This window comes from Puma concolor, chromosome C1 (assembly GCF_028749965.1).
Source record: "Puma concolor isolate L17-30 chromosome C1, mPumCon1.1.hap2, whole genome shotgun sequence".
Lineage (NCBI taxonomy): Eukaryota > Metazoa > Chordata > Mammalia > Carnivora > Felidae > Puma > Puma concolor.
This window is the reverse complement of record NC_141674.1, coordinates 211,776,171-211,800,983: the sequence shown is the minus strand read 5'-3', so window position 1 is coordinate 211,800,983 and position 24,813 is coordinate 211,776,171. Positions and strand designations below refer to the sequence as shown.

General features: G+C 41.5%; 2 protein-coding genes and 1 long non-coding RNA gene across 17 annotated transcripts in view; 1 reads left to right on the top strand and 2 right to left on the bottom strand.

The window, feature by feature from the left end:
- Positions 1-6,555, bottom strand: part of MFF (mitochondrial fission factor) — a 37,291-nt gene extending 30,736 nt beyond the window's left edge. For 8 of the 14 annotated variants that reach the window (XM_086719794.1, XM_086719796.1, XM_086719802.1 and 5 more), the window contains exons 1-2: positions 709-845; positions 395-615 (exon numbers count right to left, since the gene is read on the bottom strand). In XM_086719794.1, coding sequence (XP_086575920.1) covers positions 395-615; positions 709-758 — 271 coding nt within the window. In that variant the 5' untranslated portion in view covers positions 759-845. Of the gene's footprint in view, positions 1-394; positions 616-708; positions 846-1,567; positions 1,746-2,562; positions 2,675-5,845; positions 5,875-6,272 lie in introns of those variants that run through there. The other 6 variants (XM_086719795.1, XM_086719798.1, XM_025912294.2 and 3 more) reach the window with 6 other exon arrangements.
- Positions 6,457-21,397, top strand: LOC147578716 (uncharacterized). The gene is made up of 3 exons (XR_015255596.1): positions 6,457-6,673; positions 11,994-14,197; positions 18,197-21,397. It is a non-coding gene; the product is annotated as an uncharacterized LOC147578716 (long non-coding RNA).
- COL4A3 (collagen type IV alpha 3 chain) overlaps positions 13,166-24,813 on the bottom strand; it is a 136,570-nt gene continuing 124,922 nt past the window's right edge. For both annotated transcript variants that reach the window (XM_086719792.1, XM_086719793.1), the window contains exons 44-52: positions 22,969-23,041; positions 20,816-20,887; positions 20,602-20,727; positions 19,722-19,820; positions 16,491-16,703; positions 15,434-15,611; positions 15,190-15,304; positions 14,017-14,189; positions 13,166-13,418 (exon numbers count right to left, since the gene is read on the bottom strand). In XM_086719792.1, the coding sequence (XP_086575918.1) occupies positions 13,334-13,418; positions 14,017-14,189; positions 15,190-15,304; positions 15,434-15,611; positions 16,491-16,703; positions 19,722-19,820; positions 20,602-20,727; positions 20,816-20,887; positions 22,969-23,041 (1,134 nt within the window). In that variant the 3' untranslated portion in view covers positions 13,166-13,333. The remainder of the gene's footprint in view (positions 13,419-14,016; positions 14,190-15,189; positions 15,305-15,433; positions 15,612-16,490; positions 16,704-19,721; positions 19,821-20,601; positions 20,728-20,815; positions 20,888-22,968; positions 23,042-24,813) is intronic.

Sequence of the window (24,813 nt, the reverse complement as noted above, 5' to 3'; positions counted from 1 at the left end):
TGCATGCAAGAACTTGAAAGAGTTTCAAAAAGCCTGGAACTGAGGGGGAGGAACTAAATGAGATGGGGCACAAGGGTACCTTTCAGGGTAATGAACATGTGCCATAGCTAGACTGTGGTGGACAGTTACAGGAGCATATACGTTGGCCGAAACTCATCGAGCCGTATGCTTAAAAGTCACACGTATTTTATGTATGTAAATTATGTCAACTGGTTGCATTATTAAAAAATATTGTTTGAAATTTCGGCCTATTAGGACAGAAATTTTGCAAATACTGCCAAGTTGTATTTCCCAGCCCCTTTCCTAAACAATAGTTTGAAAGACCCAGAAGTTTTCATAAAAAGCCAAAAAACAAAGGTTTATCCGGCAACTTTACAAACAAAACGTCAGGTACCTGCCACAACGATCCTCTCTGGAACCTGCATAACGACGCTAGCATTCGGAGCTCCTTCTTGGAATCCTTGCTCCAGATCAGCATTTGGTGGCGCTACCTTTAATCTTTCCGGGACCCTCATCTGCTGACTAATACCTTCGGTGTATTCCATTTCATACTGAATTCGACTAATTTCCGCCATCTCAGCAGCGCGGGGAGAAGGAAATGCTGCCCCACTCACTCTGTGGGCAAGAATTTAAAGATTGGGGGGGGGGGTGTGTGACCACATGTTACGATGCCAGTCTTCCTAACACGGCCAAGTTAGAAGACAGTACCTTGTGGGAAGAGCAGAAGGGGCCTTCTCTTTTGCAAGTACAGAACACATACAAAGCAAAAACAAAAGAGCGAAGAAAACGGTTTCCTCAACAGAATGCCTTCTCACTTTATCAGCTGAATTTGCACCTTGAAGACACTGCTTAGGAGCAAGTTTTTAAATCACCGTATAACCACAAAACAAACGCGCGTGCACACACACACGCACACATGCACACACACACACTTCCTCTCTTTCTCTCTGCAAGATATGCATGCTGCTTATAATTCAAAAATGTCTGAAAGAAAACTTAAATTAAAATCTTCTAATCAATCATTTGACAGAAAGCTGCTAGGATTTTCCAAAAATGAAATGAGAAATTGCTGTCATGCATGAAAAAAATAAAACCTTTTAATGATGAAAATCAGATTCATAAAGTAAATAAGGCTAATTCTCAATTTACTTTAAAAAACGTAGTCCCCTAAAAAGCACAAAATACAAACTAAAACTTCTTTTACTAAATGTATACCTGGTGACCGAGATGCAATGAACATCAAATATAGACTCGGTAGCAATAAATCCTTAACGGATGCATTCATTTTGGGGGAATCAGAAGCTTCACATTTATGTGCAGTTAATACTGTATTTACATATATATTTTTAAAAAGCATAACATGCCTTTAAGGGGAGAGACAGTACCGACGCATGGAATAACCTTCTAAATTAGAGAAGGACCCATGCTTCGGGGAAATGCCGAAGAAAGTTCCCCCCATACACAAAGTGCTGGTGAAAGTATAAAAGATCAGCCTATGGCGATCAGCTTTCAAGCCACAATCTCTCAAGCCTATAATAGCAGCTCAACTGAATAAAATGCCACTGACCTTCCTACTGGTGTATCACTGCTTGTTCTGTCACTCATTTGCAACACAGTACATACACATCTGGAACAGCTATTAAAATATTGCTACCCTGTGGTTCAGTTTACTTTATGCAACAATTCCCCTACAGATCTGAACTTTTTTGGAGGTGAACATAACAACACCAAGACTGCTTTTCCAGCTGTAAAAAAGAAAGAATAAAGATCAGTATTTCCACAGTTCATTTTATTACAAAAAAAAAAACAAAACCATGAATAAAAGTAAATATCCACTTAAAATGATCTACTAAGACCTGATCCACAAAACCACTTTTCACATTTCTATTAAACAGTTATTCTACGTCTGAAAAATCATGAAGATGGTTTTATGCACAGTCACTATTTTATGATTTTGCAAACGGGATAAAGCTAATCAAATATATAGAAGAATGTGAAGTCAGATTAAAAACAAACATCTTGCCATAAAACTCCTTTAATCGTTATATTCTGAAGGGGAATAAAAGTCCTTTCCTTTTTTAAGACAAGCACAACACAAATGAAGAAATCACGACGAGAATGTAAAGGTCAGAAGTAAATGTACTTGACGTGGCCTAAAAAACCGATGTAGAAGTAATGGTTTCTTTAAAAGGAAATTACTCCAAAAGCCAAATTATACTGAATTTTCAGCAAAAAGTATTATATATAAATCAAGGGCAATAACAATTAAAGACCGTTATACCTGGGGTAATTAAAGGCCAGTCATACCTGGGGTATCTCCTAACCTGCATGTCAGAGATATGTTACTACCCTTGACCAACCTCACTCAATGAGACGCTGAGGACAGTTCTTGGAGGTTGCTTAGGGAGCAACAAGTTACTTAGGGACAAGCGGTTAATTAGTAATTACGACTGCTAAACTGCTTCCTTTATTCTTTACCCAAAGGTGTGAACTTTGAGGATCTGGCATGCAGATGGCTTAAAGACTAAGAAAATAGAGGCAAAAGACAAAATTTTTACTCACAAATGTGTCCCAGTGGCTGCTTGCTATTCGGCACTATCTGCTTCTGTGGTTCATATTAAATCCTTTAACTTCCTTCAAGGTGCCTATGCTGGATTTAGAGCCACTTTTGTCCCTAAGGGAGAAAAACAGGAGTTAATTGAGAAGCGACATGATACCAACATTAGGGACGCATTGCTGGAAATCCTCTAAGTGATAAGTCACCAAAGATATACAACCTTACATTAAGAAGCCAATAATGAAAGAAAAAATTAACAAGCTCACCACCAAGTTTAGTCCCACAGCCAGGGCCCTACAACCATTCATCAGTTAGTGCAAGATAAAATAAAGAACTGTCATCATTTCTGAGGTGAATTTAGAAAGATGTGGCAGATGAAAAGCATTTAAATATAAAAGAATCTTAACAATTATGTGTAAATGCATATACACATATAAAGAAGGAACAAATGTATCGGCTAAATTTTCATTCAGCTATTTTTATTCAATACGTAATTTAATTTCATATTTATTTAATTTCATTCACAACTTTCCTTCAGTGTTTGAATTTGAACCAGCAATACAGGCACATGCAAGAACACACAGAGAAAATACAGTGTCCCACCAGATCCTATCCTATAACCACCCAGGTCCCCACGGGCAACCTCTGTTATCAATTTTTGTGCATCTTTCTAGAAGAGAACCTCTTGCAATTCTTGGGTGCATCTGAAACACAGTAAAAGCTTATCTTCAACTATGATACAGAAAAGACATATCTCAAAAGGATTATCGTAATGTGACATTATAAATTGAAGTTTTATAATAATATGCAAGGGCCAAAGATAACCGAACAACATTATATCCCTGAAATGTGCTATCCCCCCCCCCCCGACTCCGTTTACTGCATTTCAGTCTTCTTACTGGCTTTCCACTGGTACATCCCACTGAGCCTCAACATTTCATTCTATAGCAACATCTGGTCTTAGGAGAATCTCTCAGTTTGTAAAATATCACAGACTTAGATCATAAAGGTAGACACTGAAAAGACAACTTCTGGAAAAAGCCACATTCTCCTGCAGCCTATCTGAGCTACCTAAATTTAAAAAGTAAATGGTCTGGGGTGCCGGGGTGGCTCAGTCGATTAAGACTCCGACTTCAGCTCAGGTCATGATCTCACAGTCCATGAGTTCGAGCCCCGCGTCGGGCTCTGGGCTGATGGCTCAGAGCCTGGAGCCTGTTTCCGATTCTGTGTCTCCCTCTCTCTCTGCCCCTCCCCCGTTCATGCTCTGTCTCTCTCTCTGTCCCAAAAATAAATAAACGTTGAAAAAAAAAAATTTAAAAAAAATTAAAAAAAAAAAAAAAAAAAAAGACTCCGACTTCAGCTCAGGTCATGATCTCACAGTCCATGAGTTCAAGCCCCGCGATGGGCTCTGTGCTGACTGCTCGGAGCCTGGAGCCTGCTTTGGCTCCCTCTGTGTCTTTGGCTCCCTTCTGTCTCTCTCTCTCTCTCTCTCTGTCCCTCCCCTGCTCACACTCTGTCTGTCTCTCTCTCAAAAATAAAGATTAAAAAAAAAAAGTAAATGGAGCTTTTCTAAGATTTAACACTGCACTGTCCTAATTAGATAAGAATCTATTTTTCCCCCCTCATTCATTAGACTATAGCATGTTTGGTATGTTTTGGCAATACATAAAATAAACTTCTCATTTGGAGCTAAGACACTAATTCCTGAGGTTCTGTAATTAGAATCTACTAGGCAACCGATCCACAATTCTCCACTGTATAACTAAGGAGACCAAATCGCTCTTAGAATCATCGATGATCTTAGACCTCTAATTTCTAAGCCTAGTACTTCCCAAACACAAGTAACTTACCGATTTCATAGTTGTTTTCCACATTCAAACTATACGTTTTCTCTTATCCACACTTCATTCTTCCTTTATCTCAACTTTAAAAAATACTGAATAAATGTGTTTTGAAAGGAAATTTTACATAACTCCTTCAAACCACGGATCTGATGTATCTATACATACATGTAACAAAAACATAACTATTTGAAACAATCCTTATCCATATACTATCTAGAATCAAGTCAGACCCCACTCATGGAAAGTGTCCCAGTTTTGGGACACAATGATTCAAGCTTGACTTTAATCTCTGTATCAGAACACTGGAACCCAGAGAAACAGCCCAGGAAGTCACGGAAACAGCTTGGGTCAAATTGATTGTGGTTGCAAAGCTTTATAAAATGCTCCAATTATTTAAAAAAAAAAGTGTCTGGTTCTTTATCACTTATTGTGTGGACCTAGTTTAAGGTTTTTATATAGGTCACCCTGTTTCAGTTCTCTTTTCAAGCAACTAAACAAACGGGTGTATTAGCAAATCAGGGTGTAGCGATCCAGGATTAACTGCAGTGTTTAAAGAAATGTCACTGAAAACTTAAGAAAAACATAAATTATCAAATTTTAAAGTAAGGCTGTGCATCCACAGAAAACAAGTTTCAACACCAGAAGGGAGGACAAGAGCTAAACTGTGCAATCCTACAATGGGGCAGCCCTATCAGACAGGAAGGGACAGAACACACAATTTCCTTTTGGAAAGAACAGCAAAAACCAATTCGCATGCGTTTGAAACCCAAAAGACAGCAGCTCCTACACATAATTTAATTACATGGGGAAAGACTACTGAGTACAACCAAATCGTTCTAATTCTTTCCAAATCCATTTTCCTGAGGGTTTTTTTCCTTTGGGATCTCATTAGCCGACCAAATTGACAAAGAAACAATTTTGTTTTTTTTTTTTTTTTTTTTTTTTAATTTAATGTAAGGAGAGAAAAACATTTAAGGTCCTTCCGATCAAGTCTCTCAGTGTTTGCGAGGCTTGAATACAACTGGTTCTACATTTGGGAACAAGGGCCTGGGGCTTTTCTTATCTGCTGCAACCAAAAGATGCCACCACTTTGAAAGGTTCCTCATCCCTTACCCAGCGCCCCTCGCTCTAACAACGCAGGACGCGGCCCGGGGTGTTCCTGCACCATCCAAGGGGCCTCGCCCTGCAGACCAAGGTCAGAGGCTCCGAGGAACAGGCGCTCGAGTTTTCCTCCGGCTTCCCAGCTCCTGGAAGGGAATCCGAGAAGCAACTCCCACCATCCACACCTGGGAGAAGGCTGCTTACAAGACGGACCCGGCCAAGGGGCCTCCCGCGGCCGACCAGCTTCCAACCAGGCCTTCCTTTGCGAACACGTCATTTTCCACAAAGTACAAACCAGAACCCAAAACTGTAAAGTCCGTAGGCGGCTGGTTCAAGGTCATACCGAAAGATGCCTCGGGGGCCTTGGCCGGGAAGGATGAGGGAAGACCACAGCAAAGCTCCGCGTTCAAGCTCTCGGGACGCCCCCAAGGTTTCTCAACGCCCTCCCCCAAACTATTTTCTAGCCAGGAAAGTCCACATTTGTGGTCAAAATGAGACCCCGAGCTAGAAAGGCGGGGAGAGGTTAGCCCGGAAAAGCTCGCAGGAGCGTGTGCTGCTCTCCCTTGAGCTCCTCGGGGACCGAGGAGGCGGCAAGGCCCCGAGGAGGAGGAGGAAAGGCCAGAGCTCGGAGGTCGGGACTCGGGGCGACCCCATGAACGGGCCGGGGTCACCGAGGGTCCCTCCGCCGGCCGGATGGTCACGGCCGCGGCGCCAGGCCGAGAAGCCGGCTCGGGCCGCGGGTCCCGGATCGGGAAGGCATCACCACTCACCCCTGAGCCCGCTGGAGTGTCTCGGGCGAGGGCCGCCGCCCGCCGGCTCCGGGGGCGTTCGGGTGGGCGCTCCCAAAGGCCGTTGGCCGAGCGCACGGAGGCGCCCGGTCAAAGCACCGGCCGGAGCGGCCCACAGCGGGCCGGCAGAGACGCGAGAACGGCCGGGGCTGGCCCTTGCCAGGAACCGTAGCTGAGGCAGCTTCGTGGTCATGTGACACGGGGAAGGGCGGACGTGAGGCTCACGCAGAGGAACGAGGGCAGTGCGACGGCGATATGGGGACATCTTTGTTGAGGGCAAAGAGCGCCAACCGCAGGCAACAAAGCAAGGGCGCGGTGCAAATTGGCTTCACGCTTAAACTTTATTGGAAGTTGGTGATCTTCAAGACCCACGTGTTTACAAGGTAAATCTTCGGTAGCCACTTAATATGACTACTTTTCAGAACTATCTGCACCCAAATCTCTGTGGTGTGAGGCCTAATAATCTGTATATTTCGCCAATTCTGGTGGTGATCCACGCTCCAATTTTGATTTCTAGTCGAGCCCTCTAATTATTAGATGTCTTTCTTAACAGTGGCCCCTGCCCCGAGTGGCTCCTCCAATCCTTCAAGATGAGAATGCTGTTAAAAGAGAAGTTAGGACTCAAAGTAGTTAGCAGCCTTGTTTAGCTTTCGGAGAGCCCTCTCTGGATCTAAACCCCTAACTACTAACTTCGGGAAATTCAGTACCATACTCACCGACATTGGTACGGACTGAAGCAAATCACGGAATATTTTATATGCCTGGATTTTAACAAACAGCCCAACAAGGACATACACATGAGTAGGGACTACTGTAGAATCTAAAGATATTCCAGAGATGTTACCATTCTTCAAAATAATTTGGAAAGCACTTTGAGAATTAATGTACTTGGGACCCCTTCACAATACTGGCAAATCATCCTTCCGTAAGAATAGATACAAATGTAAATAACACATCTGTTTAGTCTCATCCTGTCGCACTAGTTCTAGCCAATTCTTCATAAGTGTCCTTTTGGAGTTTTGATCCCAACAGAGTTTCAAACTCAAATTTTCTCCCTCTTCCCAGTTCAGATACCTTCTCCTGAATTTTTTTTTTTTTTTTTTTTAGTTCATGGCAAGATTATTTTTCCAGTCACCAAGTTTTAGTATATGTGCTGCCGAAGCGAGCACTCCAGTCACCAAGTTTTAAAACTCTGAAGCTCTGAAGTCATCTTTCACTGTCTCCCAAGCGCCCGCCCCCCCCCCCCCCCTTCAGATTCCCTCATCTTAATACCAACTGTCCACTTGCGCTGTCCATTCTTTTCCCCCTGCTAGACCATTACCCATCATCTGGGCTGATGACCTTTTAACTGGCCTCCCCATCTCTACAATCATTTTTTTCCCCTCTAATTCTTACTAGAGGCTGGCAAAGAACCTCATTTTACAAACTGTGACATCCCAAATTTGAAGCCCTAGGTTTAAAAGAAATTGCTGATTTATAGTTCTCTACAATTCAGGAGTCCATAACAGCAATCCAGTAATTTTTAAAAACACTTGAAATTATGAAATAGCCTGGCAAGGGCAGTATATAAGACACTAGACCTTCTAGGTTACCATTTATATGATCATTTTCTTTTGTCAGAATCTTCACTGGCTCTTATACCAGCCAATGAAGTACAAGTTCAACCTGGTATTTGAAAGTCTACCTAATATGGCCCTAACTCCTACTACTCCACTTTATTTACCACTGTTTGTGTATGTATGTGTATGTGATGTTTCCATATACAGAGAATACATATATTCCATATGTTATGTATTCCATGTATATTCTTATATTCTATGTATTCTTGACCACAAATTATTCTCTGAGATAGCTCCATGCTTTCCTGCCTACCCTTATCCATGCTGTTCCTGACACCTGGAATGCTATCGTGCCTTTGACGACCTTTTGCTTCTTGGAATCTTAACTAGCCTTAAAGGACCACCTAAAATATTCCTTGTTTTGTAATTATTTCCTGAAGCCTCCAATTTTTGAATCACTATTTGTTGTTTCTTGTAACACTTATCACATTCTGTCCAGTATTATAATTAATGTATGTATTCGCCTTATTTTTTGTTCTGTGTTGAGACCACCAGATGAAGTTCTGTGTTTGAGACCAAGGTCTGTGTCTCACTCATCTGGATGTCTTCTGTGGAGCCAAATATCTTGAGCATCGTGTAGGTCTTGGGTATAAAGTGATAAGACCCATTTCCTGGTTTGGCTGACAAACTGTAATTCATGATAATTCCAAAGCAACAGTTCTACAAAGTCTTTGAGCAATGTCAGCATTTTTACCTTAGAGTCTGCAAACACCCCGAGAGAGAAGGTCATATTTATGTGAATGTTTAAGATTTAGTCTGGTTATACAACATCATTTACTTTTTACTCCGTGTTTGGTTGTTTCTCACTTTCCAGTAAGCAGAGCTGGGAATAGGGTGAGGTGACCTAGGCACTGTTAATACTCTGTGAGTGCCCTGTCAGTAGGTTGCTAAGAATCCGTTAGAGACTGATCACTATTTTCCTTCCAAACAGGCTTGTAAGTAGAGAGAGAACGGCCACTGTCATTCAATCCTCTACTTGCCAGCAGTAAAAATAAGTTCATTTAAATAAACATTTTTTTTTTTTTTGGCTCAAAATGTTTTCAATTTAGATTTTGGGTCCAGCTAAGAGAATACTTCTAAAATATGTATTTGAGCAAGAATTTTCTTTGTCTTAGAACTATTACTCAGGATTCCTGTTCATTCACCTTCTTCCTTTGATTATTCTGATTGCCATTTAACACAGCCTGAAAGTTCCTTACTTACAAAATTTCATATTTTGCATGTGAAAAGCATTCCTCTTTACTGCTTCTTTACATTTAAAATTTTACGAATATGTTCCCTTGAATGAGGAGTTTTTGTATTATCAATGGGAAACATCAAAACGTATGACCCATAATTTCGGTAATCTATACATTTTCTTAACTGATTTGTAAAAATTTTTTAAACACCCTAATAGAAAACGAGCAAAGATATGATCAGGCCCTTCACAGGAAAACAAAAACAAGCACTAATAAAAAATACTAATAACAAAGCAAATATCCATTAAATGTGACAAATCACTGGTAGTGAGAAGAATATAAATTAAAATGGGATAGGCAGAATTGTAAAGTAACAGCAATACCCAGAATTGGTAAAAGCGTAAGGAGATGGGTGTTTACATTGTTGATAGAGCTTGAAATTCTCACAACCTTCCTGGAGAACATTTTGTATGTATATCAAAGACCAAGATTGTGGGAGTCCTTTGATGCTATAATTTTCCTTCTAGAGATTGATCCTGAGGAAGTAACAGTAAAATTGAAATGAAATACTTACAATAGGGGGTGCCTGGGTGGCTCAGTCAGTTGAGTGTCCAACTCTTGATTTCAGCTCAGGTCATGATCCTAAGGTCATGGGATCGAGCCCCACGTTGGACTCCACATTGAGCATGGAACCTGCTTGAGATTCTCTCTCTCTGTCTCTCTCCCTCTCTCCTTTTCCCCCTCTCCCTCCTTCTGCCCCTCTCCCCTGCTTGTGTGCTCTCATTCACTCTCTCTCTAAAAATTAAAGAAAAGGGGCGCCTGGGTGGCTCAGTCGGTTAAGCGGCCGACTTCGGCTCAGGTCATGATCTCGCGGTCTGTGAGTTCGAGCCCCGCGTTGGGCTCTGTGCAGACAGCTCAGAGCCTGGAGCCTGTTTCAGATTCTGTGTCTCCCTCTCTCTGACCCTCCCCGTTCATGCTCTGTCTCTCTCTGTCTCAAAAATAAATAAACGTTAAAAAAAAAAAATTTTTTTTTAATTAAAAAAAAAGTAAAAAAAAAAATAAAAATTAAAGAAAAAAAGAAATATGTACAATATATTCATAATAAAACTAAATCAAGTGTCCACCAATTGGGGATTCATCGACTTATGTAGTGAATCCATGCAATGGACTGTGGTGTAAATAATGATTACTTCTTGTCTATTGATGTGAAAATATGTCCATAAAGTATTAAGTTAAAAAAAATCTGGTAACAAAATAGCATGTTTTTATCCCAAGTTTGTTTAAAAACATATTTACAGGGAAAAACTCTGGAAGGGCATATACCTTATTTATCTTGGGTGAGCGTGACGGGTTAGATCATGGCAATTTTTATATTCTTCCTAAGTTTGCATCATGTGTTGTTTTAACAGTGAATATATATTATTTTTACAACTCAGAAAATTATCTCCATTTTGAAAAAAATAAGACCAGATATCATTTTTTCAATTTTATTTTTAGACAATACAATAAAATAATTTTTAACTATAATTACAGAAATATTAGTACATTACAACATTGTAATGTTGTCAGGATATAATAATATAAAATATTCAATATATTTTAAATATATTTCATTTGGTTACAGAGTAAACATTAAATTAAGTTTAGTTGCAGTAAGTTACATTTGCTGCATAGAAAAATCTTTGTAAGTTAAATTAGCACTGAAATTCAAATTTAGCATTATTGTAATACTTTCATAAATAAGTTAATAATGTTTACCTTGCAAAAAGAGAGACCTCTGAGAAATCCATTATTTTAGCACACTGTGAAATTCCAAAGTTGAAGCCCCAATTTTAAAAGAAACAAGGTATTTACATTTTATCTACAAAGGTAAGTCTGCATAACACTATAAGCTACTCCTAGGCGTCTGGAAAGCGAGGCAGGGGAGCTGCGTTTCAATGGTCAGTCTCAGACGTGTGACATATGGCGGAGCAGCTGTTAATGGCTTCACTGGAATGTAAGGCTTTAGCACAGCCTGTCTTTGTCAGAAGTTAAACACTGATAAGCGGCCAGAGGAGAGGAGGCTTGGCTAAGCGGAGGCCAGTCCTTTGGCTGTAGCACCAATCTAGGGCTTTCCTGGATTAGTAAAATTAGCCGACCTTCAGGGCGTTTGTGACCTGGGACTTCAAAGAGAGGGACAGATGGAGCTATGGCAGCCAGGGGTGCCAGGTAACTGCCCGCAGAATCTTCTCTTGGCTGTTTGCCTCCAGCACTTGTTCTAACATGGAGTGCTTTGGCAATCGCCTGGAGTGCTTGTGAAAATTCACATTTCTGGGCCTTACCCCCTAGAGTTTCTGATTCTGTAGGTCTGCAATGCCCTAAAATGGGCATTCGTAGCAAGTTCCCAGATGCTGCTGATGCAGCTGGTCCAGGGACCACACTTTGAGAACTACTGGCTTACAGAGGGTTTGTGGACGTCAGTTAGCCCTCTATGCCATTATTGTACGATTGGGACCGTAGGGTATTTGTAGAGCAAAAAAGTCTTAATATGAGGTGAGTCTACGTAAACTAAGTAAAATGCACTTTATAACGTTCAAATGTACAAATGTCTTGATGGCAGTCATGTGAGCAGCAAAGGATGGGAACCACAGTCACAGTGTGTGCTGTCCTGTGCGGTCACACCTTCACTTCGCAACTGAGACAGAAGCAGTGACCTGAATTTGAATATCAGCACCACCGAGGCCACCTGGGGGGATCAAGAAGCATCTTCAGAACTTGGCCTCAGGATACCTGGCCTCAGATCCATCAGAGAGTGTCACCATCTTTGTTTTCTTAACATTGTTCCTACCTGGCTTCTGCAATGCCTAAGAGAAGCTAGATATCCTGGGCTTTCCCTGGGCAAAGATCTTATTTGTAAACCTTTACAGAGATCTACTGAATTATGCTGAATGCATATAACAACAGTGAAGGACAGTGACAAAGGAAGAAAAGGGGGAAAAAAAACCCCAGCTCGGATATGTGGGAGTCTTAACGGCAGCAGTAAGTTCATCACCTCTTCTGGATTATCAGGTCAAAAGCAAGTCTCTTTTTCTCCCCCTTACTAGCTATAATTTAGCACCATGCCTGGGACATGGCTTGGTGCTGAATGAAATGCTTGTTCAGTTGAATTAAGTAACCTTGGGAATGTATCAACACACTGAAAAGCAAATTTTAAGACCTATATCTGCCAAACTATACAATTTGTACATTAAGATTTTTACACAACTCTTTCCACACGGTTGGTAAGAATATGTAATATAAAACACATTTTTTTTTTTTTTTTTTACAAAAAAGAATTAGAGAAATAGCCAGGGAATTAATCTGGAAATGCCCAGGTTAAATGGAATATGAATGGATCACAGCAAGGGAATAATACCTGGAGCCCGATTAGCCAACAAATGTCTTAAGTTTTCTGACCATCTATAGGGATGGGGTTAAAGTGCACATTGAAGAAGTAGTGTCCTTGTTATTTGTGTGGGTGAGCTGGTAAAACGGAAGTGAGATACATCGCAGAGTATGTGTATAACATCAGCCTATTAAAATTAATTCAGTAAGGGTAACCATGGGAACACAAGCAGGTCGTACTGCTGCGGTGAAATGAATTCAGTGGAAAAACAAAGCTTTAAAAAAATAGGAAACCCCCTTTTGGCCTTAGGGAAACCCCCTTTTGGCCTTAGTCTTGGGTACCTTTGAAAGAGCCCTAGAATATCCATGAACCTTAGTTCGGTTCTGGTTTCCTCAGGCCTTCGGTTACTGAACGGGTCTGAAAGTACAGTACGATTCATGAGGCTCTATTACTCCACCTGCCCCCATCTCCTTCCTGTCCCAGGGGCTAAAGTTTTAGGGAGGGGTTGGCACAATCTCAAAGCGATTTAGCCTCCCTGAGTCTCAAAGACTGGGCTAGAAGGGGGCAAATCCAGTTAACTTGTGGCATCAAACTTTATACACTCGCCATGGAGCTAGCGCACCGGATACGAATGGAAGATGATCTCAGTGGTATTTTTGGCCAAGTCTGCCTTGCCACGGGAAACTCCATATTTAGATACCCGGATGGCAGAACTGACGTAGAAGAAATGCTTTGTTGTGTGGGGAAACAAATAGAAACTTTGTAGTAAGTCATCACAGAACCATATTGTTTGGTTAGAGAAAACTTCCCAAATAAATGCATATTCTGCACCATTACTTGGTTATTTAGGACAAAAAAGAATAGTTTTCTTCATTGTTTTCTTCATTGTCTTCTCTTCATGCACACCCGACAGCGACTTATTATCTTTTCTAACTCCCCAGCTTTCATAGTTGATGGAATAGGTTTTCTGAAATAAAAGCAAAAAACAAAAAAAAATCTCATCAATATAGATAAAAAGGGAATATTTGCTGGCTTTGAGGTTTGTTAATAACTATTGGAGCTCATCAAATTCTATTACAGGAGGTATATTGTTGCGACATTTTATAATGTTGTTGACATTTTATAATTTAGTTGTGTTTCAGCAGCAGTAAGGAAACATAGGCTGTGATGCAAACTCACAAATCCTGTTTTGTAATAAAAACCACGCTTACCATTTAAATAGTCTATATTACTCACAAGTCTGCCAGTGCAGTAAATTAAGAGCAGCAGATCGGTTAGTGGTTTTGTTTGTCACTTGCTAGAAGTTTATATACAAATGTTAAATATGTTTGGTGGTGACAGAAATCACATTTTGGGGGTCTTTATTGGTGCAGTAGTACAAAGCCATGGCTATTTGTTCACTGTAGGACACTTGGCACTGCGAGTGCCAAGGTAAACTGGATTTTGTTGGCATGAGATCTTTCCGATGTTCATCATCAACACCCAGGTAACGAAAATCTAACAGGGCAACCTCTGAATAAGTCTGTGATTGAGTCATCAGGTTAAACTTGACTTTGAATAGTTACCTGAACATTCTTTTGGGGTTTAATGAAGCCAACCAGAAACTGTAGGAATTTGAATAGTAGTTGCACGTTCCTCTTCCATGACATTCTATAAATGGACTGGCTCGGAATTCTTCCAGACAGGACCCGGGGGATGCCAGAGCCTGACCTGCGCCCTCAGAACCTGCACTTGTGAACTGTCAAGGTAAAAATCTCTGAATAAGAATTCTGTGCGTGGCGTTCAAGTTTTCAATGCTCTACACTTGGGGGGGCGGGTAATAGACAATAAGAAAAGAAAATAGCATGAACTAAACTTCTTATGCTTCGTTACCCAGATTTGCTAATACTCTAGCTACCTTCCAAGTTGAGGGATAGTCATCAAAAAGAAAGCAAAAGCTATTTATTCTGCCTGGAATGCACCTTTTCCTCAGCTAGCTTGTTCTCAGAGTTTAGGGATCTGCTTAAATATAATCTGAAGAAGGCTTTCCTTGGCATTGTCCCTTTCACAATCTCTCTCCTTATCTTTCCTTATTTCCCTTATAGTACTGATCACCCTCTGAACTCATCACTATGTTTTCAGTAAAGAAGGGGGGATAATGTATCCTAAATGATGCTACACAAAATATGAATAACCACCCACCACATATGTGCAGCTAGCACAGTCACCGATGGTCAGTCCATAGATTTCTTCATTTAGCACTTAGATCTGGGGAATCTCTTTAAAAGTCTTTTTCTCTTAGTTCCCGTCTTCATAGGAATGTCAAAGGGGCACAGTGTAAGGCAATAAGATTTTGGAGCAGACAGACTCAGGTTCAAATCCTAGCTTTACCACTTACTAGCATACCACTGCAGATAATAGAAACTACCTTTAGGGTTTCCATAAGGATTAGAGAAGATCTATCTATATAAAACAGCTGCCAGCTAAAAATATAGGCATTCCATTACTAATATGGTATTACTCTTCACCTAAATGTCTTATTTAGAATTTGTGGATGAAGTCATTTTTTTTTTAATGCTCCTTTATTTACAAAAAAAACCCAACTTGCTTTAAAAAAATTATCTTTCTAGATTTTCAAGCAAATGTCCGTGGCACGCTGTGTCCATTGACATCATTCCCCGGCGGCCGCCTTTCACCCAGTCCAACGTAAGATTCTAGGGGCAATCTTTACTATGACTTTGCTGTTCTTTCCTCCTTACCATGATAAAAGAGAATCCTTTCCAGAGAGAAATCCAGCCGTGAGGACAGGAGGGAATGTCAGTGGTTTGGCTGTGGATAGCTATGGCCATCGCAGGACCTTCACAGACGGTGCATCTGTAACACGAAATGAAGAATGTGGCATCCCCGCTCTCGCGCACTGCGATGTACTTGCTGCCCTACGTTCCGTTACAAATGAAGTGACTGACCTGGTCCCATCACAAAGCTAAGGGATTAGATTTTTACCTGCTAATATAAGGCTCCAGGGCCCTGCCAGTAATTGGAGCCATGTCCATTGGCATCAGAGCTGGTGTTGACAGCCAGTATGAATAGTCATTTCGAGATGCAAAATTGCATACGTCATTGATGTTACAAAACAAGAATGGCATTGTGGTAAATCGCTGCAGGCAGCTGCCAAGGGTTCCTAATGAAACATTAGACTGAGTATCACTGTCAGTAAATCAAAATCATTTTGAGTATCCTTGCTAGCTAGAGGCTGATTAAAACAACCTATGGCAAAAATAAGAAAGGCAACACAAAAGAGTTACTTGCAGAATGTGTTATTTGCAAAGTTTTAACAGTGACAGAAATCAAAGATCCAATAAGCAAACACATCTTCCTTCTCCCACCCTTAAAACTTCCTGGGACCCTTTCTAATGAGCCTAGCACTTGAGGACTGGTAGAGGTCTGTTGGAAAAATGTCTTTTACTTCAAAATATTCCCAGTTCTGGGGCGCCTGGGTGGCGCAGTTGGTTAAGCGTCCGACTTCAGCCAGGTCACGATCTCGCGGTCCGTGGGTTCGAGCCCCGCGTCAGGCTCTGGGCTGATGGCTCAGAGCCTGGAGCCTGTTTCTGATTCTGTGTCTCCCTCCCTCTCTGCCCCTCCCCCATTCATACTCTGTCTCTCTCTGTCCCAAATAAATAAATAAACGTTGAAAAAAAAAAAAAAAAAGACAAAATATTCCCAGTTCTTCCTATGCGTATAATAGCTAATAACTAGACACAGCTTGAGAAAAGATGCTATTTGTAAGACTCAGAAGCAAACGTGATTTCAGTGAAAATTGTTTGCATTCAACAGGATGAGCTAGATCAACATTTCACAAGCTAGGCTCCTTCCAGGGCTTCACGTTTCCAGAATGAAAATTAGATGTTAGGCCTGTGTTGTCTTATTCACGGTCTTCAAGGAGTGCTGTCAGGCACTCAGGGTTGTTTACACTTAGCTTCAGAGAGAAGTACCCCATGCTATGAAAATTGACCATCTGTATATGGAAGAAAATGACTGAAAACAAGGACTGGGACATTACCCAGGTCTTGTCCGTGGGCTTGTTCATTTCCTTGTACAAAAAGAAGAGAGAACCCACTATAGAGCGGCTGTGTGCCTTCTGGGCAGGAAGGGATGGCTGTGGTCTGACTGTGCCTGGTGAAGATGAAGCCTCTCATGGCTGTTGCAGTTGTGGGTGGTCCAATGTCTCCAGGTTTGCCCTTCAAGCCTGGCAGTCCATCCAAACCAGGGGGTCCTTTAACAAACATGGTATACATGTTGCAATACAAACAAAACCTCAAACTCATTTTCCAGAAGTACTGATTTAAATGTTTATGTATATCTGTTAAGCCCCTCTGTAAAGGAGTCCTAAAAAAGAGGGGCTTACAAAATGGCCAAACAGTATTAAATGTCCACTAGTTTATCACACGATGCCTTATAAATATTTGTGTATATTGCATGATGAGTTTTTGAGATCAGGTCTTTTTTTCCCCTCCCCCAATTTTTTTAATGTTCATTTATTTTTGAAAGAGAGAGACAGATGGAGAGAGAGAGAACAAGTGGAGCAGGGGCAGAGAGGGAGGGAGACACAGAATCACAAGCAGCCTCCAGGCTCTGAGCTGTCAGCACAGAGCCCGACGTAGGGCTCAAACCCATGAATCATGAGATCATGACCTGAGCCAAAGTTGGACGCTCAACCAACTGAGCTACCCAGGCGTCCCAAGATCAGGTCTTTTTTATCTTTGCATTCTGCGGTGTCCAGCACGGTGGCCTGCATCTGATAGGTCTTAGGTACATTTTTTTTTTTTTTCGGTACCAATGAATGTATTCTACAATGTGGGTAAATAAGTTAAACCAAATATCTATATTTTGGAAGTCTATTCAAGGAGATACTTTTGATAAAGTCACTAAACATTCATGGGCAATATTGAAAGTTCTTTTTAAAGGTGCAAACTTCAAGGAAGTTTTTAATTAGTAAGGCAAATAGAATGGAAAAGACTTTGTGGTAAGGGTTAGTTTTTAAAATTTATATGAGCTTAAGGCAAAGTAAGTAATTTGTATACTTTTTTTCCCCTCTGCACTTAGAGTAAGGCACATTTGTCACTTTCTATTATTATTTTTTTGGTAATCTCTCCACCCATTGTGGGGATCAAACTCGTGACCTCGAGATCAAGAGTCGCATGCTCTTCTGACTGAGCCAGCTAGGTGCCCCAACTTGTCACTTTCTAAATAAGTACCGGAGAAATATCCTTTCTCCCCATCGTCATGTTCTTTACTCTCCCTTTCTTCATCAAATAGCTATTATTGATGATACTGGCACCTGCTTCCATCCCCCCTTGGCCCCTGATCCATTTCCACTGTACCCTAAGCTCTACCCAACCCACCTTGGGTCCTAAAGAAATACAGAGAGGGTTGGATTTGGGGCCCATGAGTCAAGGGAGGATTGTTGTTTCCCACAAACAACCATGCTATGGTGCCAGGCAGCACCCCAGTATAGTCTCTGCTCAGAAGTCCGTGCTTCTCATGAGGATTGGTTAAAGCCCAAGATTATATTTTTTTCCAGTCTCCCCACCATCCCTGTCTTGTCTGGGAGCCTTGGTTCGTTCTTTGAAATTAAAAACAAGCCATATCTAAATCTGTCTATGTCTCATGTCTTACTGGAGTAGCCCAAAAGCATATGTTTTTAATATATCCAGATAGAGAAGATACACATTCTTTACTTTTCCCCACATCTGTCCTCATTCCCAGAGAGCTATAATTGGCCACAAGCAAACGATGCCTTGAGGTCCCTGCACAGGAATTTTGATTAGGTGAGTATGACAGAAATTAAGGTGAGCTCCTGTACAACTATGCACGATCAACGATATTCTGCATTTCTGAGCGAGAGGCCGAGCTCTCGGCTTATACCTGTGTTACTTAACTCTTAGATCCTTATCCTTCTTTTAAATGTTTATTTATTTTGAGAGTGAGAGTGAGAGCATGAACAGGAAAGGGGCAGAGAGAGAGAGAATCTCAAGCAGGCCCTGCACTGTAAGTGCAGAGCCCGGCGTGAGTCTTGAATTCAAATGTGAGATCATGACCTGAGCCGAAATCAAGAGTCAGACACTTAACTGACTGAGCCACCCAGGTGCCCTTACTTGTCAGCAAGTTTAAATCCTTGAGGGGTATAGCATCACACAGGTTCTGTGGCCAGTGGCTTTAGCAGGAAGGTTGCTTTGGAATTTGGCATAAGCCATGCCACTGTTTCCAGGATGCCTCTGGTTTTATTGGGTTTGCCACCAGGAGTCACTGTGCTTTGCTTTGTGCACATAAGCACGTCTCTTGCCCTGATAGCATTCAGTCGCGTCTCCAGCATAAACACCTTCAATTTTAAGAACCGTGTGCTCCCTCTGGTTCCAGAGACCCTGCTTACAGCCAGCAAAAATGGCCTTGGACCACAGCCTTCCAGACCTATTTGTCATTTTAGGAGTCCTATTACCAGCAGGCCCCACTTGTTTGCCCTTTAAGTTCAGCAGCAGGACCTTCCTTCACCTCCACTAGACTAATTGGAGAGGGCCTTCTTCAGGATACACATGAATTGTTCAGCCATGTGGTATTCAAGAATGGTATAGTTTAAAGATGACTTTTCGTAGGGGCGCCTGGGTGGCTCAGTCAGGTAGGCTTCTGACTTTGGCTCAGGTCATCATCTCACGGTTCGGGAGTTTGAGCCCCACGTCGGGCTCTGTGCTGACAGCTCGGAGCCTGGAGCCTGCTTCGGATTCTGTGTCTCCCTCTCTCTCTGCCCCTCCCCTGCTCACACACATACTCTCTCTCTCAAAAATAAACACACATTAAAAAAATTAAAAAAAAGAAAGATGGCTTTCCTAGATAAAGATACTAAGTTGCTCTTCTATTCATATCAAGATAGTATTTTTTCTAACTACGTACTTATATGCTACTTCTCTAGATACTATTAAATAGTACTCCTATAAATAATTAAAAACAGTATTGGCCTTTCCAAAAATAGAATTAGTGCTTTATGAGGTCTGTTTGTCCTCAGACTAAAAATTTGGTGGACATTTGCCCAGTTGAGAGATAGGAAGGATGGTGTATTCCAATAATTCTTGGTTTTTCATCTTCTTCCAAATGAACGTTTTGTCCCTGGCTTTTAATGCAAACGACAAAACTGAAAGACGTGGATGACTCTTACAGTCACATATTTAAAGGCGACTTCTCTGGATATTGAAACAGTCAGTGAAGAGAAGGGAATAGAAGAAGCCAGCCATTCGTTTACCTTGCTCTCCTTTACAGCCTTTGTTGCCTTTTTCTCCAATTGGCCCAGGAGTTCCCGGCCTTCCATCCTTGCCTGGTTTACCTCTTGGCCCACAGGGTCCTAGGCAAAAAACCAACACTGTGTTGAATGGTTCATACAGGAAAAAACAGGGGTGGCCAGTCATCCCAGATATGTGGGACTTCTCCAGTTTCGGCAACGAAAGTCTTACAAACTGAGCCACGGACAAACTCGGACAGTTGGTCATCCAACTTGTTACATCCTACTTCTCAGGGGGAAAAAGAACCCTCAAGAATGGACTAGAAACATATGAGACAACAATGGTTTAAAATTGTGCTGCCATTTTGCTTCACCCTCTTCCAGAATTTGCTATGCCCTTGTATTGAACAACATAATAAGTCATGGCTCTTTTATATCACAGAAGCAATTCAGGCAAACTTAGAACACAACAATTCCATTCAGAAGTCTATTACAGTATGCTTACCCTATACAGAGGGGTTAGTTCAATTTCCATACACCAGTACTTTGATAAGATTTCATAAGATTAAGCATATATTTGCATTTACTACTCTTCCAAGTGCTCTCCAAAGTGTGAGAAAACTACACACACAGAACTCAGGTTTATTCAGGTAATCATTTTCAAATAAGAGCTCTAAGACCAATGGTTGTCACAGAAGATAGAATTAATACTTGATCTTAATGAAAAAAAAAAAACAACCGTAAGTGCCTAAAGTGTATTTGCTCAAGCTTATACACTGCACAACAGGTTTCAATAGAGTCAATATTTTCAATAGACTCTATAGTGCTTGCTTCCAAAGCACTTTGTAGGTATTTTGGTTCAACCACTTGCTCGTAATCCACGTCAATACAGTCAGTTCCACACCTAGGATTCCTGGTGGCCCCGGTGGCCCAGGCTCTCCTTGCATCCCTGGTTCTCCAACAGGTCCAGGTGGCCCTGGGCTTCCCGGGAGGGAGATGATCTTAACTGTGCCAGGGTCTCCACGTATACCTATTGACATGAGCAGAGGAAAACGATGGGTTCACTGATGGGCTACCCTTTCTTCATGAAGAGCAATACTAAGGAGAATAATATTTACCGGGTGGTCCTTTTGGCCCAATTTGCCCTGGAGGTCCAACTGGTCCCAGAAATCCTGGATTACCCTTCTCCCCTTATTAAAAAAAAAAAAAAGGCAATGTGATTCCATGTAGAACAGTGGGTTTCCCAGCTCTTGAGGTTTATGATCAACTGTAAGGACAGACACTGGGAGTTAGGACTGGAGGTGATGGGGCTCTGTGACAATGGCTACAACTTCTGGCATTTTATTTGGACCCAATCAATCATGCTTAATGTTTATTTAAAAATATATTCTAGAAGTAGGCATTAAGATTTTGTATTTTAGTATTGAAGGGGAAGAGTTCATAAAGTTCACTGTTTCCGTTCAGAAACGAATTTAATATTTAAGGTAAAGTATGAAGTGACATTAAACCTATTTTAGTGCTTATATCAGTTGTCATAGGTATCTACTTTCTTAGCTTATTTCTCTAGCTTTATTAAGAGCCCATTAGTTATATTAGGGATTCTCATGAACACATATGGAATATTTGCTTTCATGTAAACTATCAAAATGGTATGATTTCTCTCCCAGTCTTTGACATGAATAAAAGTTTACAAAGAATCACTGCTTTGGAGAAATACTTTTTTTTTAATCTTTATTTATTTTTGAGAGACAGAGTGTGAGCAGGGGAGGAGCAGAGAGAGGGGGAGACACAGGCTCCAGGCTCCGAGCTGTCAGCACAGAGCCTGATGCAGGGCTCGAACCCATGAACTGTGAGATCATGACCCGAGCCGAAGTTGGATGCTTGGTGCCCCTGGGGAAATACTCCTTTTAAAAATCTTGAAATAATATAGGCGTTACGTCTGATTTCTTAGAAAGACTTTAATACTAAATATGGTATTTATGGAAACAATACAACCAAATATATTATCAAAAGTTAACTGGAAACTACACTCTAAATTATCCACTTGGTATCAGAACCTCAGGAAGATGTCCATATTTATTTAAACACATCAGAAGAAGCCTAACTGTTTTTCCTTTTGAGGATTAAAAATTTTCATGTTCTGAAATCTAAGAAAAAAATGGAATATGTTTCATGGAACACATTTCAAAAGAATGGATTTTTTGACTCTCCCCTCTAAATAGCTCTAAATATTTCACCAGGATGTTTCTTTCTTTAGTGGGGCCCTTGTATAATTTTTCCAATCTTAGATATTCCTGTTCTGGGAGGTGGGGAGTGACAGGTGGGACACATGGTGCCCAGGCTGCCCTGTTCCCCCCCACCCCCGCCCGTGTTCACCCTCCCCCACCATGTCTACTGGGACTCCTTGGGATCATCTGCTTTGATTTATTCTTAACGAATTTGCTCCTTGGAGAGTCAGTGGTTGAAAGTACCGAACAGGCTAGGCTCTCTTTGAACTCCACCTTGTCCTCTCTTGGACCCGGAAAGGGTTTACCTTTGTGAAAGTGTGGCTTTGTTCCTTTTGGCTACACTCACTACTTAACACTGTGTAGTCTGTGATAATAGATTCCCTACTGTACAGAAGCAGTGACAAAGGATTTAATCAGTGAAGACAACAAATATAATATTCAAAGCCTTATTTAAGGTCATAGCATCCTTATGGAAGATTTGAGAAATATTTTCTGAAACCTGACATTTAGATTTTTGTGCATGAAAATTTTACACTTACGACCCCCCGAATTATATTTCTCTTCTGATTATAATACATGTGCCAAAAAAACCAAATACTTAAATCTCACGCAGAAAACTTTACTTACCCTCCCCCATTAACTGTTTGGTAAATATTCGTTTAGATTTTCAGCTTTTTAACATTATAACACACACGCAAGTGAAAATAAGCAACTTCAAAGCAATAGTGTTGATATTGATGTAGTTCCCCATCCCCAACCCAACACACATCCGTATTCTCCCAACATACATCAGTATTTCAGCGGTCACCACTTTAAACTGTTTATTTTTTAGTTTTTCTACAGTTTCCATCCTTAAGGCCAGAATTTAGTGTTTAAGACCCCTGGGGCTGGGTTCTGGTGGTCTTCCTTCTTTACTCATAACCAAGGTCCTATTTGTACCCTGTCTGTGATGACTGGAGGAGTTCCGTAAACATTTGTGTGCCCTAAAATATAAATCACAATCATCGTCTTTGCATCCAAAGAGTAGTGCACAAAAACAGTACCTTTTACACCTGGAAATCCATGGAATCCCGGATCACCTCTGAGCCCTGGCAGACCTGGGGCACCTGGTGCTCCCTATAGTTCAGATAAAAGGGCGCAGTACCAAAGACAAAATTTTAAAAGTCACAATTGTCACTGTAGTCCTTTTTTTCTTTTTAAGCAAATAGGATATAATACGTTGGGTCAGAATGAACTGAGGTCCACAGATACCATTTTTACCTTCCAATCCAATCCTCCTATAGTTCCTCTGCCACCTAGATCTCTCCTGAGGACTATCATTTTCTTTTTTTTTTTTTTTTTTAATTTTTAAGTTTATTATTTATTTGAGAGAGGGGGGAGAGCATGCACACAAGTTGGGGAGGGGGAGAGAGAGACAGAGACGGAGACAGAGAGAATCCCAAGCAGGCTCTGCACTGTCAGTTCAGTGCGGGGCTTAATCTAATGAACCATGACATCATGACCTGAGCCAAAACCAAGTTGGACGCTTAACCGACTGAGTCACCCAGGTGCCCTGGGACTATCATTTTCAATAACACAGAAGCAAAAACTGCCCTCACGGTCAAGAGCAAACACAACTTCTGGGTGTTAATGTCTGTTGTATGAGTGTGGAATACAACTTAATATTCTGTATCCTACATGGACCTGACCAGTATCCGGAGACCTTTCGGGAAGAGCAGGCACTGGATTGCCAGAATGAAAATTGTAATTTTTTGTTTGTAATTTTTGCAAAGACAACAGAGCCCATATTGAATTGTAGCACCCACCATCATTGTCACTAAGTTGGCAGAGTTATAAATTACTCCCGGCCCGAGTGGTGGTGGAAGTAAGGTGTCCAGGGATTGGGAACGTGAAAGGGTTATCCGGGACACTTTGACATGCACTTTTGGCAAGGATGCAAGTGATCTGACCAGGAGACGCTCCCTCCTTCGGCTCATACTTGCCCTTGTAGCCATGGAATGCTCAAGCAAGGCCACAGGAGAAGGGGCAAGGGATCAGAGCTTCAGAAAGGAGCTACATGTCAGAACATAAGTGAAATCTACTATTACACTGTCCATATGAATGGAAACAATACTGTTACTTGGAAACAAGGAACTGAAGGTCATTAAAAAGGCCAAGAATAACAAAACTGGCCTCTAAACCAAATGTCTTTAGAGCAAGAAGACCAAAGAAGGAAAAATCCTGTACCTTGGATCGGGTGGTGTCAGGTGCAAAAAGGCGGGACAGAAAATGGAACCACCTGGTCAAGGACTCTCAGGCTCCTGAGGTCTGGCCTGTTGTCCAGAAGCAGAGGTAATCGGGGAGGAGGGGCAGATGCCAGGCCCCGCCCTTGGGTGAGGAGGGCACAGCTCCTTGCAAGGAGAGGATTGTTAAGGGCACAGAGCCAGTTTAGGCATCCATCGAGAAGAATTATCTTTCTTTCTTTTTTTTAGTTTTTTTAAAATTTTATTTTAGAGAGTACTTGTGTAAGCAGGGGAGAGGAGCAGAGGGGCAGGGTGGGAGACAGAGAGAGAGAGAGGGAGAGAGAGAACCTTAAGTAGGCTCCATGCTCCGAGCCTGACGCCAGGCTCAATCTCACAAACTTGGGATCATGACCTGAGCTGAAACCAGGAGTTGGACATTCAACTGACTGAGCCACCCAGGTGCTCCAAGAAGAATTATCTTTCCAGTGCAAATGTAGAAGCACTGACTGACCTTGAAAGCACCAGAGGACTTAAGAGAGATCGCATTTCCAAACAATACATTCCACAGCCCAGTGTCCTCGGAAGGACTTTCTCTGTGATTTTAGGATCAGTGTTTGCCACTTTCAGAGAATCATGGAAAACATGAGAGAGATCTAAGACTGGGCA